At 43.6% G+C, this 17,154-nt stretch overlaps 1 protein-coding gene across 1 annotated transcript; it reads left to right on the top strand.

The window, feature by feature from the left end:
• The first annotated feature begins 5,331 nt into the window (after nt 1-5,331).
• LOC149323224 (uncharacterized) lies at nt 5,332-12,411 on the top strand. The gene is made up of 3 exons (XM_089488598.1): nt 5,332-5,902; nt 7,445-7,565; nt 10,811-12,411. The coding sequence occupies exons 1-3, from the start codon at nt 5,828-5,830 to the stop codon at nt 12,199-12,201; spliced, it is 1,587 nt and encodes a 528-aa protein (XP_089344724.1). The 5' UTR covers nt 5,332-5,827; the 3' UTR covers nt 12,202-12,411.
• Nucleotides 12,412-17,154: the final 4,743 nt, after the last annotated feature.

The following is a 17,154-nucleotide window of genomic DNA, read 5'->3' on the forward strand; positions in this document are numbered from 1 at the left end:
CATATATAACGCTAATACCAAAAGATGGAAAAATCAAAGATGATATTAGCAACTTTAGACCTATTTCTCTAACAAACACAGATTACAAAATATATACCAAAATTATTGCTGAAAGGTTGAGGACTATATTATCTAATCATATTCATGGAGATCAATGTAGATTCCTGCCAGGCAGACACGGCAAAGATAATCTGAGGATTGTGTTGAATATAATTGAACGCTATGAGAGGAATAACAATAGCAAGCTAGCAATGCTTCTGGTAGACAAAGAGAAAGCATTTGACAGGATCTGTTGGAATTTCCTTCAGGAGACTTTGCAGTGGATGAATCTAGGGGAGAAAATAACCAAGTGGATATCGACAATTTATGTAGAGCAAAAAGCCCAATTATTGATTAACAATGAGAGAACTGATTTTTTTAAGGTACAACGTGGGACTAGACAGGGATGTCCCCATCTCCCTTACTTTTTGTTGTTGCATTTGCGGTCCTATTAAATAATATTAGATCTAACCCCGTTATAAGAGGGGTGAAAGTTAAAGATCACACATACAAACTCAGGGCATTCGCAGACGATTTAATTTGTTTCCTGGATGACCCATTAAAGGAAATTGGTGCCCTGAACCTCATTTTGCATGAATTTGCTGAATTGTCTGGATTGAAAATTACTTTTAAAACAACCTCCCTTATTACAAAAAACCTAGATAAAGATGAGCAGCTGGAATCGAGCAGAATCTATGGATATAAAGTTGCGAAGAAAGCAAAATACTTGGGAATCTATCTTACAGATAGGAATATAGATCTATTTCAAAACAGGAGAACAACTTGAAAAGGACAGCTGTAAGGTAGATTGGTATCTGTGTTTTCAGTTAACAGAAAGATTTAGATTAGACTGTAAAAATTTGGGAATTTCTAGAGAGAGGAATGAATTAGATAAGATCATGGGAAAAATGGAATTAAGCATCTGTCTACAAAATCTTAAAGGAGAGAGATCTAGAAGATGAATATATTAGACATACTATGATACAGTGGGCGCAGGACATAGGAGAGCCAATAGACACTGAACTCTGGGAACAGTCTTGGAAAGATACCAAGAAATTTACCTTATGTCAAAACTGTAAGGAAAATTACACCAAAATGTTCTTTAGATGGCTCATGACACCTGTAAAGATAAAGAAGATCTATAAAGCAGGAAATAGTAAATGCTGAAAGTATGAGAGATTGAAAGGCACCTACTTTCATGCTTGGTGGGAATGTGACAAAGCTGTCTTGTTTTGGGGGAAAATACAGTGATTAATGGTATATATTTTGAAGATCGACATTCCCTTGGATCCATGTTTATTTCTGTTGAACATGGTAGCGGTACGTTAAGCATGTTCAAAAATATTCGCGTATAATACTTTTATATGGTAACTATGGCCAGAATCCTGTATGCCCAGGATTGGAAAAACCCTCTTATACCCTCAGAAGAGGAGTGGTTGGCTAAATTAAATGAAACTAAGACACTAGATATTCTAACAGCTAGCCTAAAAGATACTGACACGGATATAATTCAGAAAGAATGGGAATGTCTAGAAATAGTAATATGAATAGGATGACTTGGTCTGTGAGTGGATATTCTTTATCTTTATTATATCTAAATCAATGTCATTTACGTAAAAGTTCCTTTGTCTATAAAAATTAAAAGACTACTAGAAAGTGTTATGGTTGATAGGAAACTTGTTGTTTAAGACCTGCAATAAGAATATAAAAATCCTTAGAGAACTCATTATTCAATAGTAATAGATCTGATATTGTCTTTTCCTCCTCCCTGGGTTTATGTTCTTTTATTTTAATGTGAAATTATACAATTATAAAACTTGGAGTTACTAGGATTCATGTCACTGAAGCACCAAATAACAAGACGTGTGTGTATGTGTATATATATATATATATATATATATATATTGGTCAGAGGTTTTGTTGTCAATATAAAGTTAGAGGAAAACAAATTAAGTACACAAAGTGCTATAAGGTCTAATGGAAGTGTTTTAACTTATCTTTCTTCAGCAATGATTTAGTATTTATGTTGTGATGTTTGTAAGTATATCAATTTGTCTATGTTTTTGTTCCATTGTATATATATATATATTTGTATGATATTGTTGTGTGTTGTGTGTTTATATTGTACATTTTGTATTATTTCAATAAAAATATTTTTTTAAAAGAGATTTGCAGGCAAGAAGGAAGTTGACAGACCAGACCTAAATCACATGACCAAGAATGAAACAAATAAACATATAAACAAACAAGAACAAAAATAAGGATTAGACAGAAAAACATATTGTTTATTTTTTTAAAAGGAAAAACATTTAAGAGGGTAAACATTCGACTTAGATACTTCTATCCTTTTGAAACCGACTCATTTTGTATCTGCACTGAAGAAATAATCCAGTTTGAAACCGCTTTAACTCTCCTGGCTCCATCCTGTGGGATCCTGGGATTTGTAGTCTGTTGTGGCAGCAGAGCTCTCTGGCAGAGAAGGCTAAGTGTCCCAAAGGTAAAATCCCAGGATTCCATAGCACTGGGGGTTAAAGCGGTGCCAAAGTGCCTTATTCCTGCCGTGCGGATGCAGCCTTCTTGGGAAAGGGGCTGTTGCTGGGGAAAAGAGGAGGAATGCAGGAGGAAAGGAGGGAAGACGGAGGGCCACCCGGCACCTGGACTGGCCTCCCTGAGCATCCCAGACTGAGCTGGCTGTGGACGATGGGGCTCTTCCTGGAGGCCTCTTGGGGGAAATATCTTTCACTGTGGATTGGAATTAAGGAGGGAGATCAGGTTGCTCCTTTCAATAGAAGCATCAGGGAAGCTTTCAGGCCTTGTTAAGGTTCGGAAACCCTGTTTGGGGTCCCTTCCGACTCTGGGGCCCTTTCATCCTCCATTATGGGTCCCTGAAGGCCTCAAACTGCCAACCGCCAAGCGCTGAGGCAGAGGTGGCCATTTTGTGTTCCTGCTTGTGACTGTGGGGAATAATGTTCCAGAACCTTCTCTGAGACCTCTTTCTCTCCCTGAGGCTTCAGAGTGAGAAGGAGGCCAGGCTCCTTGGGCCAAAGGGAAGGAAGAGGATTCTGCAGGGAGGAAGGAGAAGGGGGCTCCTGGAAGAAATAGCTCTTGCTTGTATTATTATTATTATTATTATTATTATTATTATTATTATTACTATTACTATTACTATTATAAAGCTTTATATATTGATAAAGACTTATTTATAACGGCTTTCTCAGGGAGACTGGGTTCCCTGAAGGCCTCAAACTGCCAACTGCCAAGCGCTGAGCCAAAGGAGACCATTTTGTGTTCCTGCTTGTGACTGTGGGGAACAGTGTTCCAGAACCTTCTCTGATGCCTCCTCAGTTGAAGTGAGAGGCTCCTCTTTCTCTCCTGAGGCTCCAGAGCGAGAAGGAGGCCAGGCTCCTTGGGCCAAAAGGAAGGAAGTGTGTCCTTTGTGCCTCTGGCCCTCCATTTTGGGAGGGAGGGAGGGAGGGAGGAAGGGGCCTGTGGGGGTCTGAGGAAGGGGAGGCAGGGGACCCAGGGCCAGTGGGGAGGCTGGCCTTTGGGGGCTGGGAGAGAGAGGTGGGGACAGAAACCCTCCCTTTGGGACCTAGCTGGGGAGGGTCCCACCGGTCCTTGCCTCTCCCTTTGGGAAAGGAGACCCCCTCAGCCCCCTGGACTAACTCCTGCCACTCATTCCTATAAGGGCTGGGACTCAGAGGAGTTGCCTGCCTCCTAGGCTGCACCTTCCGCCCTCCATGGCCATTGGCACTGACCTTTTCCCCATTGCCTTCCCTCCCTCAGCCCTGTGGACCTCCTCCTCCTTCGCACTCAGAGCAACCCTTCCTACAGCTGAGGAGACGGCCTCTGACCCAGGGAAGCTCCGGCCATAAAGGGCTGCAGAAGAGGCCTTTCTGGGGCTGCAGAAGTCAGGATCTTTGTGTTGAAGGTAGGTTTTTATTCCTGGAGCTGAAAGAGGAGCTTTGTTTAAAGGTTTCAGTCCAGGATTGTGTGGAAGGGTTGCAGCTGAGTGAGGGAGCCCATGCTTTGCATGCATTAAGGCCCAAATTCAGTCTCTGGCAGCATTGTCTTCTCAGAAGGTGGAAGTTCCATTTCCAGACCCCAGACACACAGTGCACCTGTGAGTCCTTTGTATGGGGACTGTGTGTGTACGTGTTGTTTACTAGAGCTTTGTGAGATATTAGTTTCACTGGGTTTATGAAATGAACTTACATACATCTTCACTTCCCAAAAATGAGCATAATCCAAAGTGCACTCTTCAGTCAAAAACCTATGGATTTATAGAATTTTGTTGTATCAAGTGCAACACATTCAGTGGTGTGCTTACTTTCTAAAAATACACAAGGAGATGTGAAGATGAATCTGAATTTGACAATAGGTCCCTTTAGAAACAGTGCACAAAAATGTATATGTATGGATTTTAGTGTGGCTTCAGCAAGCAGAGAGGGGAGGTGCACACCTCATGCTCCAGCTATGACTGATAAACATAAATACAGCAGTTATGCTTAGAGATTAGTCTCATTTTGGAAAACATATTATTTCACCAGTGTCTAAATGGGGATGTGGCCATGATGAGTGGAGCCTGTGGATCAGATCCATAAAGTAATGCATGTCTTATCCAGCCCAGGAGCCACACATTCTCCACCTGGAACATAGACCAGTTCCTCCTCCTCCTCCTCTGTGTGAAAGAGAAGTCAAATTCTCATCAGTGATGATGACACAGCATGAAAAATTGGCATTCCTGCATTTAAAAGATTGAGGAGGCCTGAATCCTGTTGGTTAACCCTAGAGTAGACACACTGAACCCATAAGCGACTGGTGAATCAATGTATAGGTAAATCCAACTGATTCAGTGATTTTAATCTGATCAGGTCTAAGCATAGGATAGGATACAGGCTAGGATTTAATCCTGCATTTGGGATATTCCCAAGCCAAGCTGAGCAGGCAACACTGTGGAAAAAAGGCACTCTCCACATGGGCAGAGACACTTTCAGAATTTGTGACTTCTTTGTATGCAGAAGGCTGACATGGAAATTGGGTTCTCCTTTCCCATCAGCTGAATCCTCTGGTGCCCCCCGATCCTGGGAGGAGGGCTGGATCCCATGGAAGGGGAGCAACCTGGGAAGAGAGGACTCCTTTCCTGCCCTGCGTGACCGGGGGCCTCCCTGGGGGATAGGGGGCAACTGGTTTGGCCACTGGGAGAATGAGGGATCACTAGGCCAGACAGCCTGACCCAGCAGATCCCTCTATGCTCCAGGTGGAATCAGGATACAACTGGCCATTCACAGACCCAGGTCCTCCCATAGAGTTGTGGAGGCCATCCCACATGGGCATTTCATGCCTGGTGAGAGTGTTGGGTCCGAGGTATTGGGGAAACATCCAGCTGTGTTTCTGTAGCAAGAAGCAAAATGAAGACATCTTCCTCTGAGAGCCACTGGGGACCTCTGGAGGTTTCAACAAATGATGCACTCATTTCACATCTAGCTAAGGGGACATAGCCTGGGCCCTCTCCAATTCCCCATCTCCTGATCTATGCTAAGTCCAGGGAGGCTTTGGTTGGTGCAGAGGGAGGAAGGGGATATCAGTCTCTCCATCGACCCAAAGGACGCATACGTCACCTGCATATATCTCTGTGTCTTTGAGTGCAGCAGGTTTCTTGCCAGACCAAGCCTAACCCTGGTCTCTTTTCTCAGGGACTTCATCTGAGCCCCTTGTACAGAGCTTTAGGGCATCTTTTCCTGGAAGTGACCCAAGGGCAGGGCCACCAGGACCCCCTGACCACATTATGGCTGACATGAAGGCCAAGCGGAGGGAGTTGGGGTGCAACAGAAAAAGGCTGCCGAGGTACAACAACTCTTTGGTGAGTCGCAATCCTGACTATTAGTTTCATGTGTGTCACTCCTATGCAAGCTCATGAAAGTAAGTAACAAACATGCTCTCCCAGTTTTGCAGAGACAGTCTGTGTTAATCCTCTGTCACTCCACTTTTTCAGGGTCTTTTAAAAATGTCCCAGTTTCTCTCTCCTCCTCCCACTTTCCTTCTTCTCCTCAGCTCACTTCAGTTCCTGTAAAATGAGTGCCAAGGAGTTTGCACTCCATCAACTCAAAAGAGAGGAGAGGAGAGGGCAGGGCAGGGTCTTTCCCTTACCAGGAGTCTGAGACAAAAGCAAACTGCTCTGTCCTTCCTCACTTGTGTGATCTTCCTCATAAACAACTTTGGCCATCTTGACTACCTTCTGGTGTTGCTAGTCCACATGTCTCTTGCTCTTCCCATATGTGAAATGTTGCAGGATATGGGAGAACCTCTGTGGATCTAAATTGGTGGTGGCCCAGCTTCAACTCCAACTTCTAGGTATTCATTCATGGTAGAAGGGTTGTTGGATGACCCTTGGGAATCCTTTGAATGTTAGGTTTTATCCATGGCAGAATTCCTGCCATTGCACCCACCCTGCCCCTTCTTCTCTTTTGTGAGGGTCACACTCTCTCAGCCTCAGAGGCATGGCATGGTCAACTCTCTCTCTGCATCTCTCTCATGGTGTTGCTAAGGCAAACCCATCATGCAGTATTATTATTATTGGCAAGGAGAGTGCAGAATATCCATGAGCGAGAGAGAAGGAGGTTGGACGAGATGACTCTTGGGAATCCCGAGGATTTCACCCCCAGCCCCTTCCTCTCTTCTGTGAGAATTTGAATGGCAGAGCATGACATAAAGGGGAGAATGTCTTATCCACCACCACCTACACACAAAATGCGCTCTCCTTTAGTTCTCTTTTGTTTTTCAAAGCAAAGCTGTGGGCAAAGATGGGGCAGGGAACATCACCCTAACAACGGAAGTAGCCTCTGGTAAAATCCAGTATGAATGGTAGCTTTTCTTACGCAAAATACGCAAATTCTGGCCATCGAATTGTCAGCTGAAAGGTCTTGTCTCTTCACTTCATTTGGAAATGATTAAAAATCAAAATTGTTACTCATTCATCGAGAAGTGCTAAGAATTTCTTCTCTTTAAAATGGTTTCGAAATTTTCGAATAACAGGTATTTCTACTGTTTTTCAAATTTCGACGAATATTCTTTACATCACTACAAAGGTGAAGATAAATATTGTAAATTGGGGCAGCTCTGGCATATTTTATCTTAACATCATCTATATGTTTTCCTGGTGCAAAAGCATAGAGGCTTCCTGAGATATTCAGTATACTCTTCCAAAGAAAAGGGGCTTGTAGCCTCACAAAGGATTTGAGACAAACTGGATTTCAAAGGCGGTAGCTTTTTGCTTGCTAACAGAAGTTAACGTTTATTTCCTGGGCTGAATTCTGAAGTGATGAAATAATATTTGGGATGCACCATGTGCTTTCCTCCCCTTTTCTTTAGTCACTTTCTTTACGAGGGCTAATTTCTATTTCAGGTGACCTTTGCGGATGTGGCGGTATATTTCACCGAGGAGGAATGGAAATTGTTGACAAAGAAGCAAAGACTGATGTACAATTCTGTGATGATGGAAAATTATGAAAACGTGGCCTCTGTGGGTAAGGAACTTGAATCCAATGCCCTTCTTATGAAGACTGAGGGCCTTTTCATACTTCATTATCATGGCACTATGATTCCACTTTAGAATTATAGAATCATAGAGTTGGAATAGACCACAAGGGCCATCTGCCATGCAGGAATACACAGTCAAAGCACCTCAGAGATATGGCATTGCAGCCTCTGTTTAAAGACCTTCAAAGAAGGCGACTCCACCAAACTCTGTGGGCGTATATTTGACTGTCAAACAGCTCTTACTGTCTGCAAGTTCCTCCTAATGTTTAAATGGAATCTCTTTTCCTTTAGCTTGCATCCATTGTTCCAGGTCCTTTTGTCTGGAGCAGCAGAAAGCAAGCTTCTTCCATTTTCAATGTAACTTCTCTTCAAATATTTGAACAGGGCTATCATATCCACTCTTAACTTTCTATTCTCCAGGCTAAACACAGCCAACTCCCTAAACTGCTCTCTGTAGGACTTGATGGTTTTGAGATCCTTCATCATTTTTGCTATCCTCTTCTGGACACACTCTAGATGTTGCTTCTCAACATCCTTTTTGAATGTTGGTGCCCAGATTTGGACATAGGAGAATTCCAAGTGAGGCTTGACCAAAGCAGAATAGAGTGGCACTATACATCCCTTGATCTCGACACTATTCTCCTATTGATACAGCTTAGGATCACATTGGCCTTTTTATCGGCCACAGCACACTGTTATCTCATGTTCATCTTGTGGCCTACTAGGACTCCTAGTTACCTTTCACACATAGTTTAATTGTCATAACAACATCCTGTGGAAACTTGTACTTTGTAGTTTAGTGAGGCACTATTGCTCTCTAGTTTCTAAGAATTCTAAATAACCCTTCCTAAACTGCCAGTTCTAAGATTCTGTGGGAAGGAGCCATGGAGGTTAATGCTTTTCACCCCAAATGGTCCTCAGCACATCCCTGAGCAAGTTTCCTGGCTTTTTTGGCCCCTGTTCCAGCCTTTTGAAGCTCTGGAGAGGCTTCTTGGGGGAAAAGATCTCCCTTGGCCCTGCAATGGCTCAGAGAGGGCAGAACAGTGGCAAAATGGCCTCCTCTTCCCCAAAGGGATCCTGTGGGATCTTGAGGGGTAAAATATTATTTCATTCCCCCCCCCCCCACAATACAATGTGTGGGTGCCCATGAAATCCCTAGGGGGCCAATCCCTAACAATAGTCCATCCCTGTATTAAAGATGTCTTAAGATTGTTTTAAGGCTGCTCTCTAATGCTTGACCCTCACCAAAAGTGGAGTCCAGGTCCCAGCTCCCTTGCTGTGCCTTTCCCAATGAGTGATTTGTAAGTTTGTTATTCTGTTTTTCCTCACCAAATGGACCTCAAAGTGTCCCTTTTATGCACCACACACTGTGGGTGTGTTTGTGATAGAGAGATGGAGAGAATGTTAAAAATAGAAAGGCAGGAAGGAGATGCTGGAGGTGAAATGTTGAAGAAGTGCAGATGGGAAGAGGGAAGGTTGGAGAGCGGAGGGAGAAAGGGAAGGGGATCAGGCCTCTGGGAGCCAGGAGGGGAAGGCAAGAGCAAAGCCAGGATCGCCTAGCTCTGTGTGGACACGAAGGGGTCTCTGGGAAGGGCCAGGAGAGGTGCCTTGGAGATTGGGAGGCAGCCACGAACCTGACAGAATTTAAGAACTCGTTTCAGTGAACTGATGAGAACCAGCTCAGGCCCTTGTTTTCAGACATATTAAGGGCTTCTATTATGCATAATATCTATAAAGGGAGGAAAGGGGAACACAAAAACACCCTTTTCTTTAATGTTTCTTTTCTACTTGAGCTTCCTTAGATCCATCTTTGATTCCAAAGACCCTTTGTTCCCTGAAATGCTGGAGTCTGGAGGAGATGCCCGCAAGTGCTATGCTTTTAGGGGAATTTGGTACTTAGCTCAAAGGGGAGATATAGTTTGATTGGGGCAGGGGTGACATGGGATTCAGCCCAACTATACCAGGACCTGAAGCACACAGACCTCCAAAGGCATTTGAAATAGGTTTTTATGTTTTATTTAGGGGAAAAGCAAAATACACGCACACACATACACCCTCCCATACACAAGCACACACACACACACACACACAAGAATTAGATAACAAAGGTGGGAGTGAGCTTTGCTAATGCTAATATGTTGCCTAGTCAACTCTTGATTCCAGTTGCCGAAGGTCCGCAAGGGGGAGAGAAGTCAGAGCTCCTGCGGCAAGTGGGACTGGCGAGAGTATTGAGGTGCTTGGCCATGAAAACCTACAGAGTGTCTGTCTGTAACTGGACTGAAGCTGAAGAACAGCCAGTCAGGGCTTTTATTTATACTGTAATTGTTGTTTGGGAGTAAAAACTGAAGGTTCAAAGAGATTTAAATCACTTTCCAGGGTGGGGAAAGAATGGTCTGAAACCAAATTGAATGCAATTGGTGCTTGCAAGGAATAAGTTAGACAAAAGGGATTAGCAGACCGGCTCTCAGGTGCTCCTTGGCTCTGAATTCCAGTCCTGTTCATAGGCCAATGTACAGCGCAATCTGAGGGTGACATTCCCAGATGCAGCTAAGCAAAAACATAGCAGAGTACAGAAGCAAATATCAGATATAGCTGCTGGCAATGCACTGACCACTTTCCACACTTAAAAATAAGTCACAGAAAGAGTTGATTTTGCAAGTCCTTGGAAGCTCTCTATCTTGAGTTGCAAAATAATACAACTATTTGCAAGCTCTTCTCTCTGACTTCCATCAGCTTCACCATCTCTTGTACACACAACTCCAGTACAATGCAATCCACACCAATCCGCATGTGACCTGTATGTTGTTTTGGTTGTGAGTCATCTCCTGGTGCCACACAGCATGAAGCAGCCTCTGCACTCAGCTTGCATCATGCCAGGTGCTCTGAATCAGCTCTCTATGGCAGTCTCGCAGGATATGATGCCACCTGTCACATGTTTTTACACATGTTTAATGGGATATTGTTTCGACAGTCCTTTGTCTAACTCTCTGCTTCCACTGATTCCCTCAAGGTAGTTCACCTACAGTATCATCTTTGCTAGCTCCTATGAGTAAGGATACAATTGTTCCATGGATTTGGGGCATCCACAACAGGGTCATGATCGAGTCACTCTCAGCAACTTTATTAATTTAATCTCAAATAGGGAGGGGTGAATGGGGGCTAAATCTTGGGGTAACACCCTCCTCTCTTAAGTCTGATATTCAGTCTTGTCTCTCATTGTCCTTCTTTACAGAAGAAATTGTGAGTCATGAGGGAATCCACACTGGAGAGAATCCATACAAATGCCAGCATTGTGGGAAATGTTTTTATTCGAAGTCACACCTAATGACACATCAGAAAATCCACACAGGAGAGAAGCCATACAAATGCCAGCATTGTGGGAAAGGTTTTTATTCAAAATCATATCTAATGATACATCAGCGAATCCACACAGGAGAGAATTCATACAAATGCCAGCACTGTGGGAAAGGTTTTTATTCGAAATCATATCTAGTGATACATCAGCAAATCCACACAGGAGAGAAGCCATACAAATGCCAGCATTGTGGGAAAGGTTTTTATTCGAAATCATATCTAGTGATACATCAGAGAATCCACACAGGAGAGCATCCACACAAATGCCAGCATTGTGGGAAAGGTTTTTATTCGATATCATATCTAGTGATACATCAGCGAATCCACACAGGAGAGAAGCCACATAAATGCCAACATTGTGGGAAAGGTTTTTCTTTGAAATCATATCTAGTGAAACATCAGAGAATCCACACAGGAGAGAATTCATACAAATGCCAGCATTGTGGGAAATGTTTTTATTCGAAATCATATCTAGTGATACATCAGCGAATCCACACAGGAGAGAAGCCATACAAATGCCAGCATTGTGGGAAAGGTTTTTATTCGATATCATATCTAGTGACACATCAGAGAATCCACACAGGAGAGAAACCATACAAATGCCAGCATTGTGGGAAAGGTTTTTCTTCGAAGTCAGCCCTAGTGACACATCAGAGAATCCACACAGGAGAGAATTCATACAAATGCCAGCATTGTGGGAAATGTTTTTATTCAAAATCATATCTAGTGATACATCAGAGAATCCACACAGGAGAGAATTCATACAAATGCCAGCATTGTGGGAAATGTTTTTATTCAAAATCATATCTAGTGATACATCAGCGAATCCACACAGGAGAGAATCCACATAAATGCCAGCATTGTGGGAAATGTTTTTCTCAGAAGTCAAACCTAGTGAGACATCAGAGAATCCACACAGGAGAGAAGCCATGCAAATGCCAGCATTGTGGGAAAGGTTTTTATTCAAAATCATATCTAGTGATACATCAGAGAATCCACACAGGAGAGAATTCATACAAATGCCAGCATTGTGGGAAATGTTTTTATTCAAAATCATATCTAGTGATACATCAGAGAATCCACACAGGAGAGAAGCCACATAAATGCCAGCATTGTGGGAAATGTTTTTCTCAGAAGTCAAACCTAGTGAGACATCAGAAAATCCACACAGGAGAGAAGCCATACAAATGCCAGCATTGTGGGAAATGTTGTTCTCGGAAGTCAAACCTAGTGGCACATCAGAAAATCCACACAAGAGAGAAGCCATAGAAATGCCAGCATTGTGGGAAAGGTTTTTATTCAAAGTCAGCCCTAGTGAGACATCAGAGAATCCACACAGGAGAGAAGCCATGCAAATGCCAGCATTGTGGGAAATGTTTTTATTCAAAATCATATCTAGTGATACATCAGAGAATCCACACAGGAGAGAAGCCATACAAATGCCAGCATTGTGGGAAATGTTGTTCTCGGAAGTCAAACCTAGTGGCACATCAGAAAATCCGCACAAGAGAGAAGCCATAGAAATGCCAGCATTGTGGGAAAGGTTTTTATTCAAAGTCAGCCCTAGTGAGACATCAGAGAGTCCACACAGGAGAGAAGCCATGCAAATGCCAGCATTGTGGGAAATGTTTTTATTCAAAATCATATCTAGTGATACATCAGAGAATCCACACAGGAGAGAAGCCATACAAATGCCAGCATTGTGGGAAATGTTGTTCTCGGAAGTCAAACCTAGTGGCACATCAGAAAATCCGCACAAGAGAGAAGCCATAGAAATGCCAGCATTGTGGGAAAGGTTTTTATTCAAAGTCAGCCCTAGTGAGACATCAGAGAGTCCACACAGGAGAGAAGCCAAACAAATGCCAGCAGTGAACTAACATTATTTATCTCAAAAAGGAATACAAAAAATATGTTTTTAATCCAGATGTGATAAGAAATGGCCCTTGTGATTTTATCTGTAAGGTTTGATTGTCCCTATGGCTGTTTATGTTTTAAAGTTATATTTTGTTAAGTTTAGGTTTCCATTGCTATTAGTATAGACCATTGCTTTGGGATATAAATTTGGCAGGGGATTATGGGTTGTTGTATTGGTTAGCTAAATGGGGGGCTGGGATTTGTTGCAGCTGGATAGAATTGTTATGGGAATGATAGCCTTTTGGATGTGTGGGATGTTGGCTAAAGACAGTTGGGGGCTGGTAGTAACAAGAAGGGGCTAGTTTCTGGGAATGGCAAAGGGGGCCTGGTTACCTTTTGGGGGATAGACTGTAGAATTGGAGCTTGGGCTAGGTTTGGTTGAGGGTGGAGATTTAGGTTTTCGGGTTTTAATGTATTCTTTGGCTTTGGGTGGGCAGTTCTGGCTTAAACGCGGAATTTCTGACTATGTGTTCTCAATAAAGTTCTTTGCTCTTTCAACACACTGGACTCTTTGATGCACAGAAATTCTGAATTTGCACAAAACTGACACTTTCTTCTCTCCTCAATCCTCAGCTCCATTCCCAGCCATACGAAGCAAAACACACACACACACACATACACACACATCTAAACAGACAGGCAGAGCTATATGTAGAAAGGAGAGCCTTCCTTCCCTACCTTTCTCTCCTGAGTCAGGTTCCTTTCCTTGGGCTTCATTCTGGCCTCCTCCAAGTCTCCTCAGATCCAAAGGAGGGAAGGAGGCACGCCTTTCTTTCCTGTAAAGGCATCCAGCGGAATAAACAGCAGCAGCAGAATGAAGGCCTTGGTGATCCCTGCGCATGGTCAGGAGGGGGCCTTTGGGGCATGTGAGCATGCGCACTCTCAACCGTTGAAGCCATTGCTGCCCTCACAGACTCCTCTGAGGAAGGGAGGGAGGGGAGGGCCCTTGTTGGTTTGGAGGAATGGCTTGAAGGGCTTCTGGGGGCCCTTGGGGGGTTATAAGAAACAAGGAAGCCCCCTCTCCTCCCCCAAACAAAGGCAGGGGGCCTACAAGGCTTGCTTTCCTTGCTTCCTTCCCAGGTACTTTGGGGGTATAATAATAATAATAATTACTCATACCCCGCTCTTCAGGCAAAAGGCTATCAGAGCGGCTTACAAATTGTTAATTGGACATTTCCCTGCCCTGAGAAAAGGGGGCAGGGGGGATCCTTGGGGAGAGGCATGGCATTTGGGGGGGGAAGATCCAAAGGGCTTTGAGGAGCCCCCTCCCTCCTGGAAAGTGGGGCAGAGGAGAGGCCCACTCTTCTGATGCCTCATTTGGGGGAAGATTTTGTGCCAAATAAAGAGCATCACACAGCATAGGCTTAAGTAGCATTAGAAACAAATTTTTTGGGGGGGAGTTATCTCTGAGGTCTTGGAGGGAGAGTGTTCTATCTGGGGGGGAGGAGAGACGAGCCCAAATTTAGGCCAAAGCCAAGAAGAGGCTGATGGGAGGACCCCAAAGCCCCTTCTGGGGAGAGAGACATCCCCCCTGGCAACATGGGAACTAGGCTTAGATGACCACAAGATTAGGCACCCCCCCCCATACATACCTTTTTCTTCACAAGAACCCTGCAGAGGAGGAGCAGCAGAGAGACCTTCAGCCCAGAAAGATTGTCCCCCCCCCCCCCCTCAGTTCTGGGAACATGCTGAAAGGGCCTTGGACCCCCTTGAAAGGATGTAGGTTAAAGGAGGAGAAGGAAGGAAGGTGTGAAAGTGACAAGGATAGATAAGCATAAAGGGACTGCTGAAGTGGGGGGAGAGCATCTGGGACCTGACTCAGGTGTTTATCACACAAAGGTTTTTGAAGCTCAGATCCGGGGTGACTCCTGGTTCAGCTATGTGAATTCACATTATAACACACATGTTTTATCACACTTGGTTGCCCTTCCATTGCCCTTCCGAATTCAGGGGGAATCGAATCCAAAGCAAGTCACATGATGCGGATTCACACAAAGCGGAGTGAGTGCACATTGTATTACCAAACCGGTGCATACCATGCGGATTCAACGATTCAAATTGGGACCCTTGTGCATGCTCAGTGGGGCTCTGGACGCATCCTGAACCTTTGCACTTCCGGGGTGAAGAAGGGAGCCTGGTTCCACTTTCACGTGAATGCTAGCCTCACCTGAATGACTGCTTCACCTTTCTTCCTCCCTTCTATTTTCTGGCAGCCAAATTCAATGGGGTCCTCCATGTCAGAGCCCCCATCCATTTCAGCCACATCTACATCTATCCTCCTGTCATTCTCATCTATTTCAGCTACATCTATCCTCATGTTATTCTCATCTGTTTCATCCACATCTACATCTATCCTCCTGTCATTCTCCTCATCCATTTCACACACATCTACTTCTACATCTATCCTCCTGTCATTCTCCTCATCTATTTCAGACACATCTACATCTGTTCTCCTGTCATTCTCATCTATTTCATCTACATCTACATCTATTCTATCATTCTCATCTATTTCAGCCACATTTACATCTATTCTCCTGTCGTTCTCCTCATCTATTTCATCTACATCTATTCTCCTGTTATTTTCCTCATCTATTTCATCTACATCTACATCTGTTCTCCTGTCATTCTTCTCATCTATTTCATCTACATATACATCTATTCTCCTGTCATTCTCATCTATTTCATCTACATCTAGTCTCCTATCATTCTCTTCATCCATTTCAGCCAGATCTACATCTATCCTCCGTGTCAGACCCCCATCCATTTATTATTAGTAGTAGTATTAGTATTAGTATTAGTATGGAATTATTATTATTATTATTCACTGCAAAATAATCAGTGTAGAACCTGCAGGTTTACTTGGAAGTAAATCCTTTGGATTTGAAGGAGCTCCATTTTGGAGGATTGAAGAAATGATCTGGTTTCCCTTATTTTCCATGCTCTCTAAAATACCACCTCCCTGAATCCAATCCAATATCCTTCCCTTTGTAACAGTTACCTTCTCTGAGGACTTTATCACATGGGAGGAATTTCTCTTAATTTCAAATGAAAGGAAAGTGGGGCCAGAACGCATTCACGTGAATTCTATAGTTCAGCGAATTTACATGAATTCGAATTGTGTTTGAACTGACTTCCCATTGCCCGAAAATAGCTTACCATTGTCCAAATTTCCGTGTGATCACCTCTCGCGCAATAACGTGTTCCAGGTCCTGGTCTCTGGAGCAGCAGAAAACAAACTTGCTCCCTCAATATGACATCACTTCAAATATTGAACCAAGGCTATCATATCATTTCTTAACCTTCTCCAGGCTAAACATCCCCAGCTCCATATGTTGTTCCTCACAGGGCATGGTTTCCAGACCCTTCACCATTTTAGTCGCCCTCCTTTGGACACGCTCCAGTTTCTCAATGTCCTTTTTGAATTGTGGCGCCCAGAACTGGACACGGTATTCCAGGTGGGGTCTGACCAAAGCAGAATAGAGTGGCACTATTACTTCTCTTGATCTAGACACTATACTGTTGGCTCATGTTCAACTTGTGGTCTACTTGGACTCCCAGATCCTTTTCACATGTGCTCTTGTTAAGCCAGTTGTTCCCCATCCTATATCTATGTATTTCATTTTTCTGTCCTAAACACAGTACTTCACATTTCTCCCTGTTGAAGTTCATTTTGCTAGCTTTGTCCCAGCTTTCTAGTCTATGCAGGTCATTTTTGTATTTGATCATATCCTCTGGGGTATTAGCTACTCCTCCTAGTTTGGTGTCATCTGCAAATTTGATATGTATGCCCCCAATTCTGTCATTCAAGTCATTGATAAAGATGTTGAATAGCACTGGGCCCAGAACAGAACCCTGTGGCACCACACTGGTCACTTCTCTCCAGGATGAAGAGAAACCATTGTGTAAGATAAAATCATAGAGTTGGAAGAGATCGCAAGGGCCACCCAGTCCAATCCCAAGCCAAAATCAAAGCATCCCCAACAGATGGCCATCCATCCTCTGTTTAAAGTCCATACTTGTGTACATCACTAATGGGATGCCAGCCATTGTAAGGGAGACAAAACTGAGCTAGATGGACCAATGGTTTGACTCTGAATGTCATCTGGATCTTTCCCACCTGAACATCACACTTGAACCAGACCAACTGAGGAAGAACCCGTGCAGTCGATCTCTCCCATTTAGTCACAGGCCTTTAAATGTAACAGAAGCACTGTGGATTGAGTCCATGGCTTAGTAGCTATGGGCCCAGTACAAACAGGCCTTTAAGGATGCCCTCATCACATGCTAGGGTTGCCGGGGGCAGAGCAA

The sequence above is a fragment of the Sceloporus occidentalis genome, unplaced genomic scaffold (assembly GCF_023333645.1).
Source record: "Sceloporus occidentalis isolate IW3139 unplaced genomic scaffold, rSceOcc1.0.p SCAF_1, whole genome shotgun sequence".
In the NCBI taxonomy this organism is placed as follows: domain Eukaryota; kingdom Metazoa; phylum Chordata; class Lepidosauria; order Squamata; family Phrynosomatidae; genus Sceloporus; species Sceloporus occidentalis.